This window comes from Bombus pascuorum, chromosome 7, assembly GCF_905332965.1.
Source record: "Bombus pascuorum chromosome 7, iyBomPasc1.1, whole genome shotgun sequence".
Lineage (NCBI taxonomy): Eukaryota > Metazoa > Arthropoda > Insecta > Hymenoptera > Apidae > Bombus > Bombus pascuorum.
The window spans coordinates 14,389,778-14,416,924 of record NC_083494.1 but is presented as its reverse complement, the minus strand read 5'-3'; the positions used below and the strand labels follow the sequence as shown (position 1 = coordinate 14,416,924).

General features: G+C 27.8%; 8 protein-coding genes and 1 long non-coding RNA gene across 10 annotated transcripts; 4 read left to right on the top strand and 5 right to left on the bottom strand.

Moving 5' to 3' along the window:
- Positions 1-166: 166 nt before the first annotated feature.
- Positions 167-6,560, bottom strand: LOC132909288 (condensin complex subunit 1). Its single transcript, XM_060964033.1, has 22 exons — positions 6,543-6,560; positions 6,077-6,246; positions 5,869-6,003; positions 5,589-5,767; positions 5,360-5,499; positions 5,169-5,250; positions 5,018-5,080; positions 4,711-4,944; positions 4,303-4,635; positions 4,037-4,223; positions 3,628-3,950; positions 3,156-3,548; positions 2,827-3,071; positions 2,628-2,748; positions 2,246-2,557; positions 2,051-2,178; positions 1,716-1,970; positions 1,359-1,631; positions 1,139-1,281; positions 724-1,044; positions 557-652; positions 167-490 (listed from the first exon to the last, which is right to left on the bottom strand). The coding sequence occupies exons 2-22, from the start codon at positions 6,189-6,191 to the stop codon at positions 312-314; spliced, it is 4,257 nt and encodes a 1,418-aa protein (XP_060820016.1). The 5' UTR covers positions 6,192-6,246; positions 6,543-6,560; the 3' UTR covers positions 167-311.
- A 3-nt stretch (positions 6,561-6,563) lies between these two features.
- On the top strand, positions 6,564-11,577 carry LOC132909308 (WD repeat-containing protein WRAP73-like). 2 transcript variants are annotated; one of them, XM_060964072.1, is made up of 7 exons: positions 6,565-6,793; positions 6,968-7,150; positions 7,221-7,397; positions 10,464-10,733; positions 10,829-10,982; positions 11,048-11,257; positions 11,323-11,577. In XM_060964072.1, exons 1-7 carry the CDS (start codon positions 6,629-6,631, stop codon positions 11,523-11,525), a joined length of 1,362 nt encoding a protein of 453 aa, XP_060820055.1. In that variant the 5' UTR covers positions 6,565-6,628; the 3' UTR covers positions 11,526-11,577. The 2 variants fall into 2 exon arrangements, with proteins under 2 accessions (XP_060820056.1, XP_060820055.1); XM_060964073.1 differs by lacking the exon at positions 10,464-10,733 and having other exon boundaries at positions 6,564-6,793.
- LOC132909294 (elongator complex protein 2) lies at positions 7,401-10,157 on the bottom strand. Its single transcript, XM_060964049.1, has 2 exons — positions 8,701-10,157; positions 7,401-8,617 (listed from the first exon to the last, which is right to left on the bottom strand). The coding sequence occupies exons 1-2, from the start codon at positions 9,888-9,890 to the stop codon at positions 7,483-7,485; spliced, it is 2,325 nt and encodes a 774-aa protein (XP_060820032.1). The 5' UTR covers positions 9,891-10,157; the 3' UTR covers positions 7,401-7,482.
- A 118-nt stretch (positions 11,578-11,695) lies between the features above and the next one.
- On the top strand, positions 11,696-16,616 carry LOC132909289 (putative ATP-dependent RNA helicase DHX57). The gene is made up of 11 exons (XM_060964034.1): positions 11,696-11,889; positions 12,093-12,210; positions 12,301-12,485; positions 12,546-13,006; positions 13,103-13,934; positions 13,993-14,488; positions 14,564-14,943; positions 15,027-15,148; positions 15,220-15,539; positions 15,614-16,228; positions 16,312-16,616. Exons 1-11 carry the CDS (start codon positions 11,825-11,827, stop codon positions 16,453-16,455), a joined length of 3,738 nt encoding a protein of 1,245 aa, XP_060820017.1. The 5' UTR covers positions 11,696-11,824; the 3' UTR covers positions 16,456-16,616.
- A 912-nt stretch (positions 16,617-17,528) lies between these two features.
- On the top strand, positions 17,529-20,088 carry LOC132909301 (H/ACA ribonucleoprotein complex non-core subunit NAF1). The gene is made up of 6 exons (XM_060964060.1): positions 17,529-18,149; positions 18,245-18,503; positions 18,584-18,710; positions 18,794-19,062; positions 19,176-19,321; positions 19,397-20,088. The coding sequence occupies exons 1-6, from the start codon at positions 17,720-17,722 to the stop codon at positions 19,903-19,905; spliced, it is 1,740 nt and encodes a 579-aa protein (XP_060820043.1). The 5' UTR covers positions 17,529-17,719; the 3' UTR covers positions 19,906-20,088.
- LOC132909327 (riboflavin kinase) lies at positions 20,086-21,382 on the bottom strand. Its single transcript, XM_060964107.1, has 4 exons — positions 21,073-21,382; positions 20,541-20,689; positions 20,364-20,466; positions 20,086-20,302 (listed from the first exon to the last, which is right to left on the bottom strand). The coding sequence occupies exons 1-4, from the start codon at positions 21,158-21,160 to the stop codon at positions 20,199-20,201; spliced, it is 444 nt and encodes a 147-aa protein (XP_060820090.1). The 5' UTR covers positions 21,161-21,382; the 3' UTR covers positions 20,086-20,198.
- Positions 21,383-21,888: 506 nt separating this feature from the next.
- On the bottom strand, positions 21,889-23,244 carry LOC132909321 (3-oxoacyl-[acyl-carrier-protein] reductase FabG-like). Its single transcript, XM_060964101.1, has 4 exons — positions 23,096-23,244; positions 22,642-22,958; positions 22,352-22,553; positions 21,889-22,286 (listed from the first exon to the last, which is right to left on the bottom strand). The coding sequence occupies exons 2-4, from the start codon at positions 22,956-22,958 to the stop codon at positions 22,044-22,046; spliced, it is 762 nt and encodes a 253-aa protein (XP_060820084.1). The 5' UTR covers positions 23,096-23,244; the 3' UTR covers positions 21,889-22,043.
- A 2-nt stretch (positions 23,245-23,246) lies between these two features.
- Positions 23,247-24,824, top strand: LOC132909337 (uncharacterized). The gene is made up of 3 exons (XR_009658522.1): positions 23,247-23,384; positions 23,814-23,989; positions 24,090-24,824. It is a non-coding gene; the product is annotated as an uncharacterized LOC132909337 (long non-coding RNA).
- LOC132909293 (tetratricopeptide repeat protein 27) lies at positions 23,637-26,764 on the bottom strand. Its single transcript, XM_060964048.1, has 8 exons — positions 26,547-26,764; positions 25,573-26,428; positions 25,425-25,491; positions 25,034-25,366; positions 24,784-24,957; positions 24,548-24,700; positions 24,298-24,459; positions 23,637-24,204 (listed from the first exon to the last, which is right to left on the bottom strand). Exons 1-8 carry the CDS (start codon positions 26,623-26,625, stop codon positions 23,641-23,643), a joined length of 2,388 nt encoding a protein of 795 aa, XP_060820031.1. The 5' UTR covers positions 26,626-26,764; the 3' UTR covers positions 23,637-23,640.
- Between the last annotated feature and the right edge of the window lie 383 nt (positions 26,765-27,147).

The window sequence follows — 27,147 nt, the reverse complement described above, 5'->3', positions numbered from 1 at the left end:
CATTTTATATAAAATTGCTATACTTTTTATTAATATTTTCTAAAAGGAGAAGAGATTAAAAATTAAGATAGAGGTAATATTTTAACGTTAAAAAGATTTTTATGAAGGAAATTAATTTACATTAATTTCATTTTATATTTGATGCTATTAAGAAAAAGAAGTACAATTATAAAAAGCATTTTTATATTTTATTCGATTTTTATTAAAATGATCAAGATATAAAAGTATATTTTTTTCATTTGCTTTACTTCCTGAACTTAAGCTACATAACAAATTACAAAATGAGATATATCTACACACATATGCAAACTTTAATGGTTTTGTTTTGATTGAGATAAACGTAGTGAATATCTTTGTGAAGAACGCATTGACGTTGTAATTTGTTTATTTTTTTTTCGTGATGGCGACGTTGATGGTGCGGTTGAAACTGAACTAACACGCTTCTTTCGACTTAATCTTGAAACACTTATTGTTGGTGTATTCACTGTAGCTAATATGAAAGAAATAATTATTAAATATAATGAAAAGATTATTCATTTAGCAAGATAATACATACATTGTTTTCTAGAAGTTTTCATTGATCCACCATTATCTGAATCTGAATCGGAACTCGATTTATGTTCAGGCGATTTTGGTTGTTTAGAACTTTTTACTAAAACAATTACATATTAGGTAATAAATATGTAACTTTAAGTAACTATTTTCATATAGGAAGAAATGTACTTTTTGTTACGGATGCTGAATCAGGATCACTATCAATATTATCATCCTCTTCTTCCTCGCTGCTACTACGTTTTCTGCGTCTACTATTGCGCTTTCTTAATTTTGGCACTGGTGGTGGTGGCATTACTTCACTATCATCTTCATTTGACTTGTCTTTTCCTTTAAGAAGTTCTTCTATTTTTTCTTCCAATTCTATACATGCTACTTTTGTATTTGGTTTTTTCTTTGTTTGTTCAATAACAGATTGTAATGCTTTTAAAACTTGTTTATGATGAATTTTGTCTTTCAGTAAAGGTAAACTTTCAATGAGACGATGTATACCTAAATATAATTCATTAATTATAGAAAAATGATATTTCATAAAATTTTAAACGCATTTTTAACTTTTTAAATAAATATATATTCTTATTTATACTTTTCGCACTAAATTGTAAAAGTGAAAGGCAATACGCGAAGTCACGCCATTGTCTTTCTGTCGTAGCCAATTTAAATCTAGCACAAATCTTATCAATAATGGCATCAACTTGTTTTTCTTTTTGTAATAAATTCAAAATATACCTGGAAATATTTTGAACAATAAATTAATTGCAATAAATTATCGTATTTTTATGATTTCCCTTTACTAATATACATACTTCAGGATTTCCTGAAAATCTGATTCCCTTATATCTAAATCAGGATCAGTTAAGCGAGACAATATATCAGGCATCACATTGTAGAGAGCGTTGCCTTTTTGTGAAAGTGCTTTGAAAAATTGCTTTGCATCTTGTCGAATTTGAGGATCTTTGTCAATTATACAGAGAGCTAGTTCTGATATCTGACCTCTCACACGCACCATTTCTCTCATTATAAGACTTGATAAAACTCGAACACAGGTACTTCTTACATTCATATCTTCATCACGAAGTCTATAAATTAATTATGCTTTAGGCAGATAACCTAAATAGTAGAATAGGATAATGATATTGCTTAAGTTTTAAGTTTTTAAATACCTGCCATAAACATGTTTCATCCATGGTTCAATTTGATTTGGAAATCTAGTTGTAAGATCACTTATCCCAATAAGAACATTGGCTCGAATATTAGGATATGGTGAACGTTCTAGTATTGTAATTAAAAGTTGTAATGATTTTTCACAAAACCTGGAACTCACTGTCATCATTTTACTGAGAGCAAGAGCTCCAGCAGCTTGTACATCTTCATCGTTATACTTATCATGATATTGGCATACATCTAGTACTAATGGACTGTAAGAAATTTGGTATGGACATTTACTCAGACAAATAATTTTAGTATGGTAAAAAGTATGGTAAAAAGTATAACGTACACAAATGTTACTAAAAGTCCATCTCCAGTTACAATATGATTTTCAAGAATGTCATTTATAAACTCTGCATCTGCATCTTCTGCTGCACCTTCCACAGCATCCTCTCCATTATCTTCTAAGATGCTTATCTAAGAACAAAAATTAATAATTGAACAAATTTTAAAGTAAATATATATTATAAACAATATTATATACCTCCTTATTGCGAAGTATTTGTCTTGCACAATTGGGAGTAACTGATCTTCGAGATCTATCCAAATTTTTATTAGTTTTATTTGAATTCTTCTCTTCTCTTAATTTTCGTATAGTATCTCTTCGTTTTAATTCTTTATAGACTGATGTATCTAAATGTACCATTTGTTTAATTGAAATATGTCCAACTAAATATAATAATTTAGATAACAAAAAGAACGGAACAGTATTTTCAGATGAATCATTATTAAATTTTCCCTGAATACAGATTTGTAATAATAACTGCTTCATTAAACGATCGGGCTGATTTGCTAACTGAAATGTTAAAATATAGTTTTAGTGAAGCTTAAATATAAAATTTAGATTATATCATTACAATACTTACATGATAAATCGCATTAATCGCATCAGTTGCAAATGAAATATATCCATCATTTTCTAAATTTGCAAAATTTTCTATTAATAAAGTAAGAATTTCTTTAAACATTTCATGATCATTGGGATACCTATGAATAACGCACTAGTCATTACTATAATTATTGAATGCATTTGAACAATTATTTAATTCTTATTATTTAACATACCTGAAAGGTGTCTTTTCAATATCATTACTCATATGTTTTATAGTTAGTAATGCTCTACATGTATCTCTGGCTAATAAAAGATCAGTCTTTGCTCGTGGTCCAAGTCCCACCTTTATTAATACCTCTAAATTATCAATTATAATACTGCTTTGAGCTTGAGCTATCATTGTTATTAACATTAAAGCAGATCTACTATCTAATAAATTTGTGTCTGATGATTTCATCGAAAATTTTTCCCATAGAACCTATTAAATAAATTACAAATATACGTAACTTGCTTATAACGTAAACATATAAAATTAAAAACCATAATATATTTATATTATTACCTGTAATACGTCATTGCCTATATCTTTATTATTATACCATGTTAATATAAGCTGAGTTAAAGCTTGACTTTGACCTGGTTGAAGTCCTTTCAATAAATCAATTAATGATTTAACACATGTAAGAGCCTCTTGTCGTTTTGACTTTTGATTTTCATGATTATTTAAGTAAATATCTTTATACACTAATGCTATATTGTTTCGTACTGATTGATCACGATGAAATACTTGAAATAAAGCATCACGTATAGCAGCTGCAGCTCCAGCTACACCAAATTGATGAGCAATTCCAAGTAAAGTACATGCTTCAATAGCATCGGTTGCTGTAGTAGAAAAAAGTAATTTTTCCGCCATAGGTATAGCAACCTCTAATTCAGTTGCAAATTCCAAACAATTCTAGAAAGGTATATTATTATATATATAATTTTTAAACGAATAGTTTATTATAATTAACATAAAATGCTTGGAAACATACTTTTAAATAATTTACAACTCGTTTTGATATTATTTCTTCTTCCTCTTTGTTTTTATCTGTTGAATGTACTGCATCTGTGTTTTCTCCTATGTTATCTAAATTACTTTCAGATTCCATAAATGTTTTCAACAGAAGTAAAAACAGACATTCTTCTTTTGCTTCAGGAGAAAGAACTTCTATATCTGGACTTTGTTTTAATTTTATACAAACTTTCCACAAATATGTTACTGCTTCAAGAATTTTTTCTTTTAATATTAATTGTCTTACATGTTCAAACGCTGTATCAGAATTAATATCTTCTTCTTCTTCTTCAACTTCATCATCTGATTCATAAAATAAAAATATATGTTTAAATTAGATATATTTGTCATAATGAAACAAAACATACAGATAATATATGCACCTTGACTTTTGTCCTTTCTCTTTCCATCATCAGTAACTTTTTTTAATGCTTTTCTTATTTCTGGAAGCAAAGTATTCCATAATTCTAATCTTTGTTTATCACCACGAGCACTTTTACTAACTCTTTCAGTTTGCAACTTTCTCAATTTTATTTCTTCCTTTTCTAACGATTTAGAAATTTCTACTTTATTTAACTGTAAATATATTTCATATTACATATAATTATACTTTTAACTCAAGACAATTATATAAAACATAATTTTTTCCACTTACTTTTCCTGCAAATGGGTTGCTTTGTAATAAGGTACGCATTAGTTGTAACGCATGTTTTCGTACATTTGCACTTTTATCTTCTAAACGTAATGCAGTAGTAGCTAAAAGTTTTCCTTGCCTTGCTAGTGGAATAGCTCCTTCACAACATAAATGTTGCCAAACTTGTAAAACTTTTGATCTGACATAAGCATTATTATCAAGAATATGTTCTTCTAAGTTATTAAGGCACTCATCACGTTGATCCTTCTGTTCTTGCGTAAGATCATCTCCAGTCAATGCTTTTTGTACAACCTCACGTATAATACTAATAGTACAGTTTCTCATAGCATAATGCTAAACATAGTAGTAATAAATATAAAATAAATGTAATATGTACTTTTATAGTTGAACTAATGTAAAATGGGCTACCTCGCTACCCAAATAATCCATCACATCATCAAGAATAGGAATTATGAGATTTGGTGCTGAAGCAGCAATAGTCTCTAAGAATATTGATATATTACGACTGTCAAGTTCAGATAATTCACTTTGATCAATCTCTTTCATTATTTCTTTCACTAAACCATTACAACCACAATCATTAATCATATGAATAACTCCAACAGCCATGTGAGATGCTAATGCATCATGTATTTTCACTAACTATAATATTGAAATTTAGTCACTTAGTATATTTTTATATTAAAACAAAACTTTTAATTATTGATATACATACCTGAATAATTCTTATCACACAGCTTATACCATGATTATATTTTTTAATTGAAGTACCTAAAATCTTTTTTTAAAAAATTAATAATTAAATATCAAAACAATTAAAATCAAATTTAATTAAAAATAACTTAATGGAATATGTAAAACTGTACCTCGAAAATAGTTTGTCTCAGGGATTTCTGTTTTGAATCTTTACATTGTTCCAAAATTTTATAACACACTTTAGTGAATAATCTAAAATATAAGAAATCATATATTTATCTTATATATATATTAAAATAATTGCTTAAATTATAACTAATGTAAACAAATATTTTTTGACGATTAATGCATATAAACATACACAATAAATGAGTCTTCTACGATAGGAGGTTGCCACAGTTTTGATAACGGTAATTGTAACAATCTATAGATGTACTCTAATGCTTTCTCTCTACTATTTTCCCATTCATCTTCTATATCTGACTTTGTAGATTTTTTACGCTGTAAATGAAGCAATATTAACATGAAAATATTATTTATAAAAAGGAATTATTAACATAATTAGCACAATTAAATTATAGATATCATACCTTGCCTATTAATTTATCATACACATCTTTAAAAACTTCATCATCTATATGGCAAATAAACCAAGAAAATAAATATGCCAGCATTTTATTTATATTTAACAAACTCAATCTATGTTCCTCTTCCAACTCATTTCCTCTTTCGAATATGCTTTCCATATCAAGTACTAACATTTCAATACCTTCATGAAATAATAGTTGAAGTTAATATTACCAGTTATATGCAATGTAATAATTTAAATAATTATAATATATAGTGATCACAATAAAAGAATTTTATTACCTTTTTGAATTCTGGTAAAAGCACGCATAATAATTGCTAATTCAACTTTATTTCCATGAACAATTATAGAGAAAAATGTATTAAAATGGTCTAAAATGAAACTGGCTCCATTTGCTTGGAGTGCTGACCGAATCTCTGCAGTAAGATTAAAATTACTGTAACAAATACTGAAAGTAATGTATAGAGATATATAAAATTTATGAAATACCATCTAGAGCTTGTGGTAACAATCGTATTGGAACGATTTCTTTAACAAAATATTGTCCACTCCGACTTTGTAAAAGTTCATCTTTATTTATAGGAATAATAAAATCTTTGATCATTTTAATTGATTATTAATATATAGCTTTTTGAAAAATTACCACTTCATTTATAAATCTGAAAATTTAGGAGTTTGTATAATATTTCATAAAAATACGAATTATATTAATATTTGTAATCAGACACCATATACACGAACGCTCGTATATTGCGACTGTGTTGCAACTATCATTTTCAAATTCATTATAACCAACATATTAAACATAAATTTATATTTTTCTGTATTTACATATTTATATATTATATCGGATTATATACATAACAGAAAAATATTGCGCGTTAAATATTCTTTAGATCCTTATCTTAGATATTGAAATTTTATTCTTTATTAAATTGATTTAATAAATCCTTACGTATTTTCTTCCAGATCATATTGCAATTGTTTGTGTTGGCGAAGCTGAATTTTTAAAACAATACGTTATAATTTAACAGTGGCGCGATGTCATTAGAAGTAGAAAATAATTTAATACGAGTAAATAATCAATTATGTGATTTTTCTAAGGATGGAAGATTTTTTGCAACTGCATATCAAACAAATTTAACAATAAAAGGTTACAAGAAATTAGACACTATTCATTCATTTGTATTTCCAGATATAATCGAGGTTAGTGTATATGATTAAACAGATAATATATAGACAACTATTATTTTAATTTTTGTTATTATATATTTAATACTGTGAAATGTGAATTATATACTGTAAAAGAAATAAAGTGTTTATAATACCTAAATTCGTTTTTCATTACGTTCATTTTTTTCTTTTTTTTTTTTATCACAGTATTTGGAGTGGTCTAGAAATACTGAATACATACTATGTGCAAATATAAAGAAAGCTATTATTCAAGTATATTCCATTCGTTATCCTGAATGGAAATACAAATTGATTGAAGGCAGTGCTGGTTTAGAAAGTGTTAGTTGGTCTCCTGATAGTAAATACATTTTGACGTTGTCAGATTTTAATGTAAGTAATAAATTTGATCGATATTAAATGAACTTATGCTTCAATATATTAAGATTATTAAAATACTCAGATTCAGATATCTGTATGGTCTCTGGACGATCAAAGTGTAACTCACATACAAAATATGAAATCTTCTTTCCATAAATTATATTTTAGTCCAGATGGTAATAAATTAGCAGTGGTAGTTTCAATTGAGGGTAATGACAATATAGAAATTTATAAAACTGACACATGGAAACTAAGTAAGGTATTTACTATTTAAACTATTTAGTTTAATTCAAATAATTCAGGTTTCAATATATAAAAATAACAAATATTTTTTACAAATTGTTTCATTTCAAAATGTCTATGTCATATATCTTAATAATATGATCAGATCCACAACTTGCTAGTTGTAAAATATTAAAATCTTCCTTTTGAGGCCGAAATTTAAGCCTTCTAACAGTTAAGTGATGTGCTTGAGAAGTATCATACATTATGTATTTTTCCCATTCAAAGTTATTAGAGAACATTTTTAATTTCTGTATTTCTATGCATCCAGTTTCAAATCCTATTGCTAAAATATAAAAATCTAGAGAAATACTCTGTAATGAAAATGCAAGTGCTGTAACTGCAACTTTTACATCCAAGGATGTAATTGGAACAATTTTATCATCCGTAAAGTTTGGATTCCAAATCCCAATTTTTCCATCCCTGGAACCTGTTGCAAAGAAAGATGAATCATGTGTCCATGAACAACACCATATTATACGAGTATGAAGACTATCTTTTTTTAGACTAGCTGCAATTAAGGTATACATATTGTCTTTACATTCAAACAATGACCATCTTCTGTCTCTGGAAACAGATAGTAGATATTTATTATTGGGTGAAAATTCCATTTGTGTTATAGTTAATTGATGAGACATAAGTTTCTGAACTTGGACCCATGTATTTGTACTCCACAATAATATTGCAGAATGTTCTAGTGATGTTGATTTACATGCAGTTGCCAATAATGATCCATCATGTCTGGCAGCTATAGAGAATATTTCATATCCATGGCCATAAAGCTTTTGTAACTCTGGCCATAGTGTATTTTGCATTAATTCTTCTTCTGTTGGAGGAGTATAATCCTCATTTATAAACTTATTAACTTCTATATCTTCAATTGTGATATTATCATTAAATGTTGCCTTATTTGTTAGTCCAAGAGCAGGTACTGATGCACTATCGGCCACCATATTTTTGAAATCATCAACATTGGCAATCTTCATTAAACAGTTCCTAAATGTTGTTGGTGCTGTAAATATACGTACAACTTTTTCTTCTGCTCCTGAAGCAAACATATAGGGGGTTAGCATAACCAAACAAGACATATCATATCCATGAACTTGTGGACGTCCAATTTCATGCCAAAATTCTGTTTCATTTTTCCAAGCTGCATGAATTCTTGTTGTCTGATCTGTACTTGCACTAATTAGAAACCTGTAATGCAATGTGTAATTGTATATTGTTTTGATGAATTATATGTATATATATTTTTAATATATATAATTTTGGATACAAACCTTCCATTTGGATCCCAGCAAAGATCAATCACTTCACTAAAGTGACCGCTTGGTTTAGACTTTGGAATCCAATTTTTTACAATATTTGAGTATTCCCAAATATGAAATGATCCTTGGTAACCATGTGCTAATATATTTAATCCATTATCACTAAATTTACAACCATAAAAACCCATTAAATTGCCACCAACTTCACCCACTCTTACTTTTTCGGACCAAATCCCAGTTACTTCATCTGGCTCCCATATAATCATAGATTTATCTAATGAGCAAGATAATAATCTTAAAATTCTATTCTTATTATCAAGCTGTAACGGATACCAATGTACGCCATAAACCCATCCTTCATGACCATAAAGGATGGATTCTAAAGTAATATTATATTTTATGCCATTAACCATAAACACTTGTTCTTTTTGATGTAACTCATCATTTGAAAATTCTGTACTATTTGCAGAAATTCTCCACAATCGTATCATGGCATCTTGAGATCCACTTGCAAGCAAAATACTGTTATTTGTATCGTAATTAAAGTCCATACATCGTACCCAATCTTCATGCCCAACTAAAACTTGAACTTTTCCAAAATATGATTCTTCTATGATATTACAATTAGTTACGTACAATTCAATCGTAAAATTTTCTATCGCAATAGCCAGAAGTGGTAAATGTTTATTTGGCAGGAAAGAAAAACAAGCTTCTATTGGTAATTTCTTATCAAATGTAAGTGTTTGTAAACATTTTACATTATCATCCGTATCTCTTAACCATATTCTTAGATCTCCTTTAACAGACCCAGTACATATTATCAATTTCGGAGATGTTTCCTCATTTATGGAGTCATGATCAGAAATGTATAATGAGTTGCAAAAGATTAGAGTATCATCAACTCCTATGATATTGTTACATTTAAATAATTCATTTCTTTTGCTCCAAATAATAGCTGTTCCATCTACTGAGCTCGATAATAGCTCTGATTCGGGTTTCGCATCTCTTCGTTTAAGCCATCGTACAGTATTAATACGATCTTTGTGTCGGTGAAGAGTGTGCGTTATTTTTCCAATTTTTGAAATATACGGATCATATATTGCAACTGCATGACATGCTGCGAAGCAAATGAGTCCATTTTTTCCCCAATCAGCCGAATGTGGAACTCTATTGCAGGCACACGATATATAACTCGTTGTCATATCTTGCTTTTAATAAATAAATTAATTTTCAAAACATTAACTTAACCTTAAAAGTCATACACAAGTGCACTATGCGCACTGTCTTCGTTCATTTCAAACCATGAAAGGTTATTATATTACTACTACTATAGATATGAATGTCGTCTATATTTTTATCACCAATTTCTTTTGCTTATATTTTTCTTATATATTGCGTTTTTTTAACGTGATAATTATGTAGTTTAATAACTTTCTTTAGTTTTGATTATTTGGCTTTTGTCTTTTTTGTCAGAAAATAAGGAAACATTTAAAAGATTCAATGCTTTTTCAACTTAACATAATCTAATCTGATTCTACCTTTTTAGTAAATTTTAAACATTAAGTGAATTTAGCTGGAACGATATTGTATTTTTATTTATATTTACAAAGTAAGGAAGAATTTTTTAAAAAGTCCGTAAATACAATCTGATGTTGTTAAAATTTAATGTAAAAGAATTAATTAGATTTTTATAATAAGATTTATAAAAAAAATTATAAAAGCTTTATAATGATATCTAGAGTTTTCAACATGATATTGAAATCTTTTAATTTTAGAAATTAATATGTGGTCGTTTAAGTAGCATTGATGGATTATGCTGGTCTCCAAATAGCGAATTATTATGTATTTGGTCTTCCTTTAGCGACGAAGCAAAATTAATTATTTATTCGAGTATATTCGAAAGAGATATTGCAGTATTCTCTCCTACACAAACTGTAAATTTATCTCAAGCGGAATGTGCAAATTATACGTGTTTGAAAGGAATCGAAAATGTAACGTGGATGCCCAGTGGACAGTTATTAGCCGTAATAGGATTTAATGAAATGGTTTATAATTTTATATATCTTGATAGATTAAACTGCATTTTTATATTACTGCAAACATTTATAATAATATTTCAGTAAAAGTATTTATATTGTAGATTTTACTGTTAAATCACGTGACATGGAAACCACTTTTGCAATTATATCTTGAACCCGTAATTCAAGAAAATTATTTGAATAAGGTATATGAAGAACGTATAATTCAACCAAAATTTTCGAATAAAAATACAAGTTATTACGATAGACATGTTTGTAAGTAATTTTTTATAGACATTTATATATATATAATTGATATTTAAGAAAGTCGATTTTTATAGTGGAAGAGAAATCGGAACGACCAGTAAATATAAAAATAGGAAGGAAGAATATTATTGAGAGATTGTCAATTGCAAAATTTGATATTTTAAAATTTAGTTTTTGCGGGCAATATTTGGCCGTGAAACATCAACTTTATCCTACAACATTGTGGATATGGAATATTATTGATGATTATCTTGATTATTTACTTCTTGAAAATACTATCGTAGGTGAGTATTTCAACAATATATATTTTCTCTATGCAATATCAAATTATATTAAAAATTTAATTTAGCTGCAAGATGGAATCCTACACGCACTCACCTTTTAATATTTTGCGAGTGTGCGCATATATTTGAATGGACACCACATAATGCGAGTTGTATATCAATTTCACGAAATATTACGGTATTAGATGCACGATGGCATCCTGGGGGAAATTCCTTATTGCTTTGTGGTTATAATAAGGCGATTATTTATCAAATTGAAAATAAATGATGAACTATTGGAATAACATTCGAATATAATAAATAAACGTATATTTATCTTTTTACTTGTTAGTAACATTTGACAAAATAATAAAACAAGAAATAAAATTTAAAGTAATTCGATTTTAACGTATTTTCTAGTTAGAATGGTTGGCACTACGTGGGGGAGAGGCATATAAATTCATTCATAAATCAACTGCCACTATTTGTACATTCACTACCTCTTAACCTGCATTTTCCCAATCCTTAAAATACAGATTTAAAAATATCTTCTGAGTTAATTTATAAAATTATTTATATATTATCAAAATGAATCCTTTTCATATTGATGATGATTTCTTCTTAGATGGACAAGAAGTGGATAAAAATAACACGTAAGTAGACAACATAACCTTTTATATGTTACGAAAATAATATAATAAAATAAAAATAATTAGAATGTATTATTAAAAGCATATCTTTTTAACGCAAGAACTAATATTAAATATAATTAGATTATCGTACGAGATACTATTCTTGCATGGCTTAAAATTACTTTTGTAAATAATTTATAAAATTACTAATGTTTATATGATAGAAATTTTTCAATGGAAGATAAAAGTGACTCCATACTGAAAGAAGAACTGCAAACCTTAAGAATATCTGAAGAATCTGAACGTCAGCTATACGATACTTTGAAGCATATTTATGGTCCTGTATGTATTCATAGACATTATTATAAATTTATTATTGTATACATATCTTTTAAAATATATTATTGAGAAGTAACATATTTTTTTTAACAGAGTTTTAAACTTTCTGATGCATCAGAATTTGAAAATAAAAAGTCCAATTTAGAAAAGCAATATTGGGTGGAAAGGGGCAATTTGGTCATTAAAGAAATAGTTGATTATTCTTCTAAGGATAGTACACCAAAATCCGAAGAACAAATTACTAGGCAATTTGCAACATCCAAACTTGAAAGTTATGGGTAAGTTTGTTAAATTTTAAATAATGGACAATTATAAATGAGCATTTATATTGTTTTAAGTTTTCATCAATCGCATTGCAATGAAGCGCTATTATATACAAAGGGTGATGTAGGGAAAGCTTTAGAAATATTGTTTTATAAATATTATGGATTGGAAAATATAGCAAGAAGCAAGATACATGATAACATTGATACAATAGATTTATTGGAAAGAAAGAATGAGGAAAAAGAAGCACTCGAATCTATTTATGGGAATATGTTTACTGAAAAAATAAAAAATCAAATTTGGATTGTACAAGTTAGTTTGGATTATTTAGTAAGAAATGATGAAATAGAACAGGAAATTCAAAGGACTAGGCAGAAACAAGAAAAGGGAAGGGAAAGAGAAGTTTGCAGATTATTTATTCATAAAAGATGTAGATTTGGAAATAGATGTAAATTTTTGCATCAACAACCACAAGTATTAAGAATGCCTGAAAGAGAGAACCCAAGTTTTACCCTAGAAATAAGATTTCCTGAAGGTATTATAATTATTTACATAATATAAAATATGTTACGTAATTAATATATAAATTATGTGCAGACTTTATGCTTAATCTTTTTAAATATTTCATTAGGTTGTAAATATCCTTATGAACCGCCTTATTTTTATTTGTATAAAAATGATGGTACATTTCCAAGTATAAATTGTTTAAGAATAGCAAGAAGGTTGTATGAAGAGGCATTATTGATATCTGCATATGGAACACCTTCTATTTTTTCAATAATATCTCTTTTGGAAAGCGAATATGATATAAAAAGATATTTAGCAGAAAATAAAGAACAATTTCTGGATCAAAGTGAGTTGCTATTTCGAAAGCACATAGAAAATGAAGATGAAACAAATGCAGCTACTCATTACGAATTAGGGTCTATACATAGGAAAAACAGAAATAATATTAGTTGGGAAAAAATATTGAAAGATGATGATCTAATTGAAAAAAATTTTAAAGAGAAACTAACAAATCCCAGATATAACAAGATGATAGAAATTAGGGAAAGGTTGCCTGCATGGTCAAAGATGTATGAAATTTTAGATGTAATACACAAAAATCAAGTAATCATAATTTCTGGTGAAACGGGATGTGGTAAAAGTACACAGGTGCCACAATTTTTATTAGATGATTGGATTATTAATAGATCTGCATCCAAAGAACATATTAACATAATATGTACACAACCACGAAGGATAAGTACAATAGGAGTAGCAGAAAGGGTTGCATCAGAAAGAAATGAACGCATAGGTGACACAGTAGGATATCAAATACGATTAGAAAGTAAAATTTCTAATAGAACTAGATTAACATTTTGTACAACCGGAATTTTGTTGCAAAGATTTGCTATGAATCCAGAATTATCAGATGTTACACATGTTATTGTAGACGAAGTTCATGAAAGAAGTGCAGAAAGGTAAGTTATCTATTATACTTATTTGTTTAATGTTATTTAACTGTTTTGTCTTTTTTAGTGACTTCCTTTTGATGCTATTAAAAGAATTACTGTCCAGAAGATCAAATCTGAAAGTAATACTTATGAGTGCCACTCTTAGAAGTGAGATTTTTTCCACATACTTTAAAGGAGCTCCTATTTTATGTATACCAGGAAGAACATTTCCTGTAGAACAACTCTTTGTGGAAGATTTATATGAAAAAACGAATTATGCTCTAACAGAACATTCAAGAGCAGCACGATACAAATATAAAGGTAGTTTGGAGGAACTAGAAATTTGCTATGATATCGCATCACAGTCTGCAGCTCGCTCTAGATATGTACCTGATGAATTTAGACCCGACGAAGAACTACACTTCGAGGAAATTATCAGCAGATATAAGGGTTATAATAGTCAGGCACAAAAAAATTTATATTATATGGATCACAATTCAATTAATTATGAACTTATAGAGGCAACATTGCAGTGGATTGCTTTTGGAGAACACAATTATCCTAAAACAGGTTCCATTTTAGTAAGTATTTTTACTAAGTTTTCTTATTATACGAAAAATATACAATATATAGTTAAATTAATATTACATTTGTAGGTATTCTTACCCGGATTTGCTGAAATTATCGCATTGAAAGATCGATTGAATAAGAATGAGTATTTTTCGCCAAAGACTGGAAAATTTATTATAATATTATTACATTCATCTTTATCTAATGAAGAGCAAAGCTTAGTTTTTAAAAAATCTATCGCTAGAAAAATTGTATTAAGCACAAATTTAGCTGAAACGTCTATTACTATAGATGATTGTGTCTTTGTAATTGACAGTGGAAAGATGAAAGAGACTAGATTTAATTCAAACCAAAATATGGAAAGTTTAGAGATGTGTTGGGTATCACGGGCAAATGCATTACAAAGAAAAGGACGTGCTGGGCGTGTAATGCCTGGAGTATCTATTCATTTATATACCTCGTACAAGTATGTATAATTATTGTTCATTAAAACATTAAATCTTATAGTAAAGTTTACCAATATTTATTCAATTTAAACAATTGTTTCAGGTTCAAATACCACTTTTCAGCACAGCCAGTACCTGAGATATTACGAATTCCGTTAGAACCACTATTATTACGTATTCAACTTCTACATAACGGAAAAAAAGTTGACTTACATGAAGTTTTAGGTAATAACAATATATTTTTAGTTTTATATCATTAATTAACTTTCTAATATCCATTATAATATTCTATTTAGGCAAAATGTTGGAACCACCAACAGAAGAAAATATCAGTAGTGCAATTAAACGTTTACAAGATGTAGGAGCATTTAATTCCGAATGTACATTAACCCCACTAGGTCACCATCTTGCGGCATTGCCTGTAAATGTACGAATCGGAAAATTAATATTGTTTGGAGCAATCTTCTGCTGTCTTGATTCTGCACTTACTATAGCAGCATGTTTATCTCATAAAAATCCATTTCATATACCTTTTGAAAAAAGACACGAAATTGATGCAAAAAAAGAATTTTTTACTGCCAATTCTGATCAACTAACTATTCTCAAAGCATATAAGGTAAATGTATAAAAGTATATAAAAATGTATATAATATATAATTATAATATAAAAGATACTTTTTCTCTTGGCAGAAATGGTTAGAAGCATATACACGCAATACTAGTGCAGGGCATGCTTTCGCAAAAGAAAACTATCTGTCTGTGCGTACGCTATATTCCTTGGCAGATATAAAGTATCAGTTATTAGAATTGTTAGTTTCAATCGGTTTTGTCCCCGTTAATTTACCTAAACGACAACCAAATGTTGACAAGATCATAGAAATTACTGGATTTGAACTGAACATCAATAATGATAATTATAAACTTCTCCAAGGTCTACTTTGTGCAGCTTTATACCCTAATGTAGTAAAGGTTCTTTCGCCAGAAAAATTGTTTCAAATTCAGTTTGCTGGGGCAGTTCCAACAGAGACGAGACCCGAACAACTTAGATTCCAAACTAAAAATGATAGTTTAGTTAGTATCCATCCATCCTCGGTCAACTTTCATGTTGGTCATTTTCCTAGTCCATATCTAGTATTTCAAGAAAAAGTGAAAACAAGTAAAATATTTATTAAAGAAGTATCGATGGTACCAATTTTACCACTAATATTATTCTCTGATTACGAATTAAAAATAGAAGTGCATGATGGAATATTTATTGTATCATTAGAAGATGGCTGGATGTTATTTGATGTTGAATCTCATAGGGTAAGAATATTTATTAGCGTTTGTTGAAATTAAAACAGAAAAGATGATAATTGTATGTTAAATATACTTTTAATATTACTTAGGTGGCTCAACTTTTGCAAGGAATGAGAATGGAATTAGTCAAATTACTAGAACAAAAGATGAGAGAACCCCTTCTGAATCTATTAAATCATCAAAATGGAAAGAAGATTATACAAACAATTGTAAATGTAGTCACGAAAGAATAAAATATTATGTCGTGAATTTTTTAAATATAAATTATAAATTAATAAAAAAAACATACTGTAATTCATATATTATGCTATACAAATTAATTTTGTGTAACTGATATATATAATAATATTCGAAATATTTTTAAAGATCACAAAATTTTTGTAAAATTTTATAATTTCTTTTAATATTTAAGAACCATATAAGATTTTGTCCTTTATTATGTGTATAATTTTAGATAAATTTAAAAATATAAAAAATTATTAAATATTTTATTACAATAAAAATAATTATTTTTAAAAATATATAATATGTTTGCCTATATATATATGTACTGTACATCAGTACTTACACAACAGTACAGTAGCATCTTAACTCCTTAACCTACAACTACGGGCATAGCCCGTAGTAGATGATCGGCCCAAACGTAAATATTACGGGCATAGCTCGTAGTAGATGATCGGCCCAAACGTAAATATTACGGGCATAGCCCGTAGTAGATGATCGGCCCAAACGTAAATATTACGGGCATAGCCCGTAGTAGATGATCGGCCCAAACGTAAATATTACGGGCATAGCCCGTAGTACGATGATCGAGCTAAATGTAATGTTAGCGGCGACGCCTTCGTAAAGTTATAAATATTTGTGGAATATTTGATAAGTAATTACAACCTGATGCAATAATTGTGGTAGATGCAAGTACTACAAAAAGTTTATTTATACAAAAATCAGTAATACAAAATTAATAAGCTGCAATGGTGTGAACACAATTCGAAACATTCTGGTAGATGTAAGGGAACTTTGCACTTCTTACACTCTCACGTTGTTTCTTTACGTTTTTTATTTTTTTGGCAAACCCTACAAGGTTTTGACGATCTTAATTTTGATATTGTTGGGTCAATGTGTTTTGGAAAATAAGTCAATGCTTCGCGTGCAGTCTGGCATATTTCTGGAAGACAATTGTCCTCGTTCTCTATAATTCGGTTTTGGTATATTCTCCAATAGTAATTCGGCTATGTACTACACAAGTCATGTGAATGGCTCGAGCTTGTTTACGTTTTCGGCTCAAAATTCTTGAACGTAAATCATAGGTTAAAGGGTTAATACGAAACATGTGGTGTTAGGTATACGCGGTTGATGGAAATAAATATATTTATATGAAGTTTATGAAATTTTGTACGAGAAATATATTTTCTTGCGTATTTATTAATGGTTATAATACATCTTAAAGTGAAGTCTGCTTATTGTTATTAATCATAACTTGCAATTTAAAGTAAAATTATGATGAATGTGGAAGAGGTTATGATAGAAAAAGTAATAGAAGACAGAAATTCAAATAATGGATTTATGGACCTTATATCAAATGTTGAAGAAAGTAGTTGTGTTCCAAACAAAGTAATTGTTGAAGACTGTTCAATGTACAAAAAAGCTACACAAATCAATGTTAATGAGACAAGTCAATTTACAAATGACTGCGAGGTAATTATAACTGATAATGCTGAAATTAAACAAAATTCTAATAAGAAAGATGACATGAATGAACAAAACAAATCAGTCATGCTGCCAAATACTAAACAAAATGAAATACTTATTAACGATACTGACAAAAATCAGAATACAAATGAAGATGTAACATTCGAAAACTTGGAACAAAAATGTGATGATGATATTTGTGTCATACGTGAAATAAATACAGTATCTCTGGTACAAAGTAAGGATATAGGGATATACTTATTATTATAATCAAAATTATAAATAATTTTAATATAAAATTAACAATTGAAATTTATGTTTCCTTTTTAACAGAAAGTGATAAAGTATCTTCTCTTACTAGTATTGCTATAGAATATGGCAATTCAGATTCAGAAACAGAATTTAATATTGATGAAACAAAAAATGATAGCAATCAAAGTCAATTTTTAAATGAAGTACAGATGCAAACTTATAGGCAAAATAAAGAAGTATCGTCAAGTGAAGAAAGTGATAGCGATGATTCTACTAGTAGCAGTGACTCTTCAGTAATAGTTGAATCAGATGATTCAGATAGTGATGATAGTTCAAGGAAGTATGTTATTCATTTTTGTAAATTTTTATACATTAAATTAATTTTATACGAAATTTTAAAGCAATTTCTTGTACATTTAGAAAAGGCAAGGAAAATAATGTAAGAAGAAAAAAGAATAATGAAATAAGAACTGAATTAGATGATTTACCTCCTATTGAAGACTTAAAAATTAGTGTACCTGAAGTATTATGTGATCCATTAGGAGAGGTATTTATAAATATTAAATTAATACATATATGGATAATATTGAAAATAGGATAATTTCTCCGTAAGATAATATTAAATTATAGGTTGCATGGATGGTTGAACAACTAGTAGTTGTAAAACCAAAATCTGGCAAACCGACATTGAACTTAGATACAGTTTTATTTATTGAGAAAGGGCAAAGGACATTAGGAAAAATATTTGATGTTTTTGGACAAGTGAATGAACCTTATTATTGTGTGCGATTCAATAGTTCTGAGCACATAAAAGAATATAACATTACAGCAGGAATGATTGTTTATTACTGTCCAAATACGGAATATACTTCTTTAGTATTTCTACATGAATTATTAAAGTGAGTTTATATATTTAAATATGTATATAATTATACATACTATTCTTATTTATATTTATTATATTAATCTATAAGAAATTAAACATACAGTAAGCAATTTATGGTTATTACAGAATCAGGGGTATTGATGCAAATGCAGATGATCCTCCAGAGTTTTCAGATGATGAGGAAGAACGTGCTTATTATGAACAACTAAAAGCAAAACAAGTAAATAACGTTAATGAAGCTGAAAATCCATCTAAACGAAAGCGTATTTCTAGTAAGTTTCTTATGTAATATTTATATCTTTTTATTTGTTAACATTTATATTTTCTATTAACATTTATAATTTTAGAACCTGCTACTGGTTGGCAATCCAATCATCCGTGGAATAGAAGTATGCAGAATCAAAGAAAAGGATTTTATGCACGAGGAGATAGACGATTTCCTTCTATGCAAACTGAAAATCATTCTCAGAATTTATGGTCACAATCCTATCAAACTAATAGTGAACCTTACGGATATGGAATGTGTTCATTGCAACCTGTGCAATATATGAACCATAATGTTAGTGGTCTTAACCAAAACTTTTATGGCTCACACAATTATTATAGTGAAGATAGTAGCTCAACATATCTAAATCCTAGAATTCCTTTCAATACATGTCCAAGAGTTCCTCCAGGATACATAACACCACAATATCATCCAAATTCATCTACAAGTGTAAGATTTCACGGTGCAAATATGCCTTGGCTACCACAAGCATCACAAGTTCCTATTCGAATGAAATTGCCATGGGTACCTATACCACCACCTCCACCTCCACCACCAACTTCATCACCATCAGATACTACTTCAACATAATTAATATTAATTACGTATGAATTATATTTTTAATTTAGTTATATATTATATATATAATTGTATGTATATTAAAAATAATAGAAATTATATAATGCAAGTTATACATATATATACTATGAAATTAATAATTAAAGCTATTTATATTATAGACATTATCCCTAATTAGAGTAAACTATGAACTATGGCAAAGTATGAGTTAATATTATTTCCGTATATAGTAAGGAAATATTGCCATAACATGATCATATCATTTGCAGTGCAAATTATGATTATAGTACTCTTATATAGTCAGATTATTCTTTAAAGAATGAATTATCTTTATAAACCGCCATATCTGATTTCTGTAATTGTTCTTCGGCAATTGTAATATCATCTTTTATCGCTCGAATTAATTCCTCTGAAATGATAATGATTAATATGATAAAGATGGGACAAATTTTGATACAGTTACTATTTACCTTCAGAAGTAAAATCTTTTTCTGGTCGTACATATCCCGTAAAAACAGCTTTAATTTGTTTCCCATAAAAATCGTTCTCAAATTTATGCATTAAATGTATTTCCTACAGCAATGATATATTATTAAAAAATGGTTTCAAATTTTCATGTTATCAGGTATTATAATTTACATTCGTACCACCGTCTTTTTTTCGTTTTTATAAAACGGATTCCATCCAATACTGGCAACCATTTTATAAGTTTGTCCGTCTATAGAAGCCCATCCATAATAAATTCCAGTACTAAGATCACCAGGTAAATTATTTACTACCTTGTCTTCAAGATTTGCTATAGAAAAATAATTTTATAGCTACATACAATATCAACAAAATATTACTGAAAAAAATTATTTTTTCTTTTATTTATACAATATAATTAGTTTAACTTTCGCAAGTTTTTAAATCAAAATATTTCTTAATAAAAAGCGATTAAAATATCAAATAAAACACAAAATAAGGTAGCGATTAATACAATACATGATATTAAATAACTTTTTTAACATATTTCATATATTCCCGCCAATAAGTATGTATACAATAAAGCGATTACGTTTTTCAATTGCATACAATTCTAAACTATTCTCCGCAACATTAACGTAATTTTAAATTGTTTCTGATTAATTTCAAAATTTTCGAATCTATCAAACAAAAAATGAAACTGTTGAGTGTTACCTGTAGGTATCCCCAAGGCTTTGGAACCTCTGCCAAACCCCCTGACTACCGACCCTGATAAAAAGTATGGTATGCTTTTGGTAGACATAACGAATCTTGATTTCGCGTCAGACTGTCAGACTAGTAACGTAACTAGTAACTAGTAACGTAAATGAATGTTACTTTAATGCTTCATAATATATTATCTTGAAAGAAGATAAAGCGTTCGTTATATGACGTGGCATATTTACACACTATTTAGTGTTGTATAGATTCATGTTGATGAAATGAATGGACTACTTTTAAAACAAATTATTTAATATGTTATACAAATAATTTTATATTTATATAAAATAAGAATTAAATATAACATTATGAATATACTTATGGAAAATTTGTCCTTGGATTTTTAATTTTGTTTAAACTGATAATTATCGCATGTTACGTGTTATCTACGCGTAACTTTTTTTACTTCTGTATTATCATAACATAAATTAGTTCTTACAATTTCCTCTGAGAACAACAAATTATTGGAAGTTGTTTATTTTTTGCTTGTTAGTAACAAAAATATCAACATTGAAAGAAATATAAGCAAATTTATAAAATAAAATCTTCTATTTGTGTTTAAATTCAATTATCTTCTTATTTCAATTTGAGCAATATTGAAATCATTTTTTGTCTTAATATAATTAAAGTAAAGTATTTTGCTATGTTTTTCTATTGTGGTATTACAACACAATTTAAACAAGTAGTTAATAGTTCTATATTTAGAAGTCAGCAAATAATGTGGTAATTAGTATAGGTTAATACATTGTGAGCATTATGTAATAAGAAATCAATTTTAAACTATTTATTTATTGAGAAACGTTAACTTCTTTAACATGAGAAATATTCTAAAAAGAATACAATATATTAATGTTGAATGTAACTTTTATCATATTTATGATTGAAAAGGTATAAAATTATTATTTCCACCATATATAAAATATAATTTAGCGAGGACACATGACATGTCTTCCTCCATCAACAGATAAAGTTACACCTGTAGTGAAGCTGGCATCGTCACTTGCCAAATATGTAATTGCTTTTGCAACCTCGCTAGGTTCTCCTGTTCTGCCAAGTGCATGAGTTTCTTTACCCTTAGCAAAGAATGCTTTTAATTGATCTTCTGACATTCCACTACTTCTATGAAGATTTGTTACTATTACACCAGGATTTACGGCATTAACCCTTACCTATAAATTAAAGATTAAATATAAAAGCTACTATTGTAATTAATAAGTTTTCAAATCAAACGTACTTGTTTTGGTGCAAGATCAAGAGCTATACATCGTGTGAATTGATCAATTGCTGATTTACTCATACTGTATGCTAAAACTCCTGAGAAGGATCTTATTCCAACTACACTTGATACATTCACAATATTACCTTTAGATTCTACTAGATATGGAACAGCCAACATTGTTAAATGATATATTGAACGTACATTTACGTTGAAAACTCTAAAATATTTACATGTTTAATATGTTGTATAAAATTAAGATTAAATTTTATTGATTTAAGCTAGATATACAAATGATAGACTTATACCTGTCATATTGTTCTAATGAAGTGTTCTCTATGCCTCCATTTTCTAATATACCAGCGTTATTAACTAGGACATCCAGTTTACCATAATGTTTAATAGTGGATTTGACAATATTTTCAACATCACTTTCATTAGTTAGTTCTCCAGTTACAATTAATGGTTTGTTAGACTTACATTGTTCAGCGACTTCATTTAATTTCTGTATATTACGACCTGTTAATGATAATAATGCACCAAGTTGTGAAAACTGTACAGCAGTTGCTGCTCCAATGCCAGAACTAGCTCCAGTTATTAATACAACTTTCCCAGCAAATGCCATCTGAAAAAAGTAATGAATTACAGTTAAGTAAATTTTATTTTAAAAAATGAATATTCTTATAGTCTCTAAAGTTTCTGTAATTCATAAGCTTTATATATTTTTATATAAAAACTTTTAATACTTCCATAATTACTTACCTTTCTTGATATGTAAAATATATTTAATATATTATAAGGTTTTTTTAATAAAATTTTACTGATTTATATAATTTATTTATATTGCTTAGATTTACGTTCTCGTGATCGAGATTGAAGTAAGACTAAATAGTTGCCATGCCATCGTTTGATATTAACCTAACGTAGAATTTTTACGAATCGACTATAGATAGATTACAACCATGGATACTATCGCATGCTCCTAAATTTGGCTATCTTAAAGTTTACATTTCCAGTGTAAAGTTATGATTTAATATCCATGAATCTAAATGTATGTAAATTTATAATTTATTCAAATTGTGAAAAAAAAGTGATAAGAGCAAACGTAATACTTAACTTCCATAAGACTATATGTAATTTTTTGAAATAATCATAAAATACTTTGAACAAAATTTATTAAATTATATTTCCCTAAAAATTAATTAATGCTAACATACAATAATATTACAATATAATTTTGTACTTTCCGAGTAAAAATTAGTACATAATGCGATCATTTTGCATATAATAAAAATAAAATATATTCTTCAATTTGCCAATTTTATTTTTTCTAATTCAATTATTACAATATTTAAATATTTTTCAACTTTTTCTACAGATGTACAAATCTTTTCAATATTCCACTCTTTATCTTTAACTTTTTTCACAATTCCCTGAAGAGATAATTTTGCACTTGCTAACAGTGTTCTTTTTTTCTTAGGTTCACAATTGGGAACATATTGCAAATACATTTCTGCTAACATACAACACAATTGTAATACTTTCTGAACTGATTCTTCTTGTAAAAGCCATTTGGGATCTGATACTGCAATACGATGTGCTTGATGTAAATAGTGTAGTGCTTTGTCATTATCAATATCAGTTTTTTTAAGAAAAGTAAGTTGTCCATACATTCTCCAAATATCAGAATTATTAGGTATAAATGAAGTAATTCTTCCAAATAATTCTAAAACTTTTGGAAGTAATTTTTGTGCAGACTTTCCATCTGAATCATTAACATTGTTTACTACAGCATCAGTAAGTATGTCAAGAATTTGAACATCTAAATGGTGATTTTTCAAGTCTAAAATACGATGATAACATCGAATTACCTAGAAAAATGTGTAAAAGACATAAATCGTTAAAAGATATATGATTTTCGGGATGAGTTAAATTTTATTTTTATTAATATTATATATTCGTACTTCTGAAAAATGTCCTAAGTCAATGCTAACGACCATTAAATTATCCCAAACTTGCCATTGATCATAGTTACACTTTAAAGCATCTTGAAGAGATTTCCAAGCTTTCACTTTATCACCTAGCTTTATATAAGCTTTGGCTAAATTATTCCAAGCCTCGAATGTCTATAATTAAATTGCCAAATTCTTTAATATATATTCTTCATATATATTATTACATAACAAATTAATAATTGAAAATATTAATACAAACCGTTTGCTCTAGTGCGCAATAACGTTTATATGCTGTTGCTGCCAGTTTCCAATCTTTCACTTGTAAAGCAGCAAATCCAAGTCTAATCCAAACATTTTCTTGAATGTTATTTAATTCAACTGATAATTTTAAATGTGGTATAGCTTCCTCATACTTAAAAATAAAAAATAATATATGTATTTAATTAAATTACTAAGAAAAGGGAAAACTTTTCAAGCTTATATTTATGTACGCACATTTTGTTTGGCAAAATAAAAAAATCCCCAATGTCTTTGAACTCGACTACTTTTTTTATTAGATAGTTCCCATGCTGTTTCATAACAACTAGGTTCTTGAGTTGCATCACCTAATAAGCACCATAATTGAACTGATGGTTTTTTAGATATTTCTTGCTGAATAATTTCTGCTGCCTAAAATTAAAAATAAAGTATAAATTTATTTGTTTCACGTATGCTAAGAAGAAATTATATAAACTAAAATGTATACTTTATGTCTTAGCTCTAATATGTTGTAACAAGCAATAGCTTCTTCCCATAGTTTGCTCTTTAAAAAAATATCCAAAGCACCCTTTACTAAGCCAACACTTAGCATCAATTGTGCCCACATTTGTTCTAAAGCCCAAACTGGCTTAAGCCCACTGGCAAAGAATAGGTCCATTCTGTTTGCAACACAGATTTTTGACTTGTTTAGTTCATGTATTAAATATTCCATTTGTATCATTGATCGTTCAACAGTTCGTTTATCCTCAGATTCTAAAGAACACCGATGATATAGAGATGCTATTTTTAAGGACCAATTTCTTGTATTATTTACCACAACCTATTAAAAAATAATCTTTGGTAAGAAAATAAAAAATATAAAAGCCAAAAATACTTACAGATAAATAAGGCGTTACTTCTTCATCTGTTAATTTATCCTTTGGTTGTGATAACTGTAATTGAATGCTATTAGAAGTAAAATTTAAAATAAAATATGAGTTTTGCTTTATAAATATAGTATAACAAAAATGTAAAATATATTCTTACTATTTTGCTAATATAATAGCTTCCTCTACTGCTCCTAATTGTGTATTTTCTATATTTGTTGAAAATTGAATATGTTCTAATCTAATATCATCATTCAAATCCAAAGATTTTGGTAAATTTTCACAATATCTAGAAGGAAACTGTTCCTTTTCTAAAGTTATTCCTAAAAACAGTTGTGCCTTGTCTTCTTGATATTTTGTACGTTTACCTAATGCACCTTCAAGATTTAAGCTTAATTTCGCTCCTTTTTGAGCAAGTTTAACATATTTTTCTGAATTTTGAATTCTCCTATAATAAAAATAAAATTGTGCGGCTTCAATATAAAACAATGTTTCGCAATACAAATTTTCTTTCAACATTTGCAAATCATTGATTTTCTGAATCAAATGTTCAGTCTCATCAAATATTGTACCGGAACTTTCATTTAGTATAAATTGATGTAAAAGATTTGTTCTAAATAACCACCATATACAACTTTTATAAGCATTTTGTAGAATTTCATTTGAGAATATCATCTTAGAAAAGTAAAGAAGGTCTGACATTTTAACATTTGCATTACATTCATCGTGTAATGATAAATTTCTAAGTATATTCTCTTCATTAATTTTTTGCCATTCAGTATCTTTTTCAATTTGTGGACCTGTCCAATTCTGTTGAATAAAATATAATAAAGAGGCTATGCCTGTGTATAGCCAAGAATCATGCGAGTCTGTTTTTTCTATATTGTCATGTATTAATTTTGAAACATTATTGCTATTATTCAACTCTTGAATTAGATTTGAAGATAACTTATTATTTATGACATCTTTATAATTTCCATTTAATATATGTTGCACACAAATAGGCAGGTTATGACCTGAAACAAGTAACATAAAATATAAAATAGAATTTGATTATAGCAAAATATATTGACCGAGAATATAACCTAATACGATATATAAACATATACGTATATTCCAAAATCATTCATTTACCTTCATTGTTAACGACATTTATTAATAATGAAATTTCGATTTCTTCATTTATTGCTTTTTTTGCATTTGAAAGATTCATTACTGCGACGTGTTACTTGACGACACGTGGAAAAGCTTGCATATTATTCACAATCGGAAGTCAATAATTATACCGATACAGATATTCACAAAATAAGAAAAATATTTAATACAGAGGTTTTATACATTTTATATTACATGTTATAATACATTGTAATGAAGTTATTTATTAATGTATTGTATTCCATACATGTAATTAATTGTTTGTAAATTAATATTATGAAAAATAATAAAAAAGTTACTTCTATCAATTCTTGGACATAGCAAACAAAATATAATTATCTACGATGTATCTACAAAATAAAGAATTAATAAATATATGTTATAATAAATAAACGTATAAAAATATTACTATTTTTACTTATATCTTATGAATGTACAGACCAGGTTATGATTCTACTTATTGTAGGTATGTTAAGTTTTTTTATTAATGTTCATTCATCAAGAACTATCTATATTTACAATTTAATATGTCTATATAAAAAAATGTAAATTTATTATATATTTATTGTGGTTCAAAACA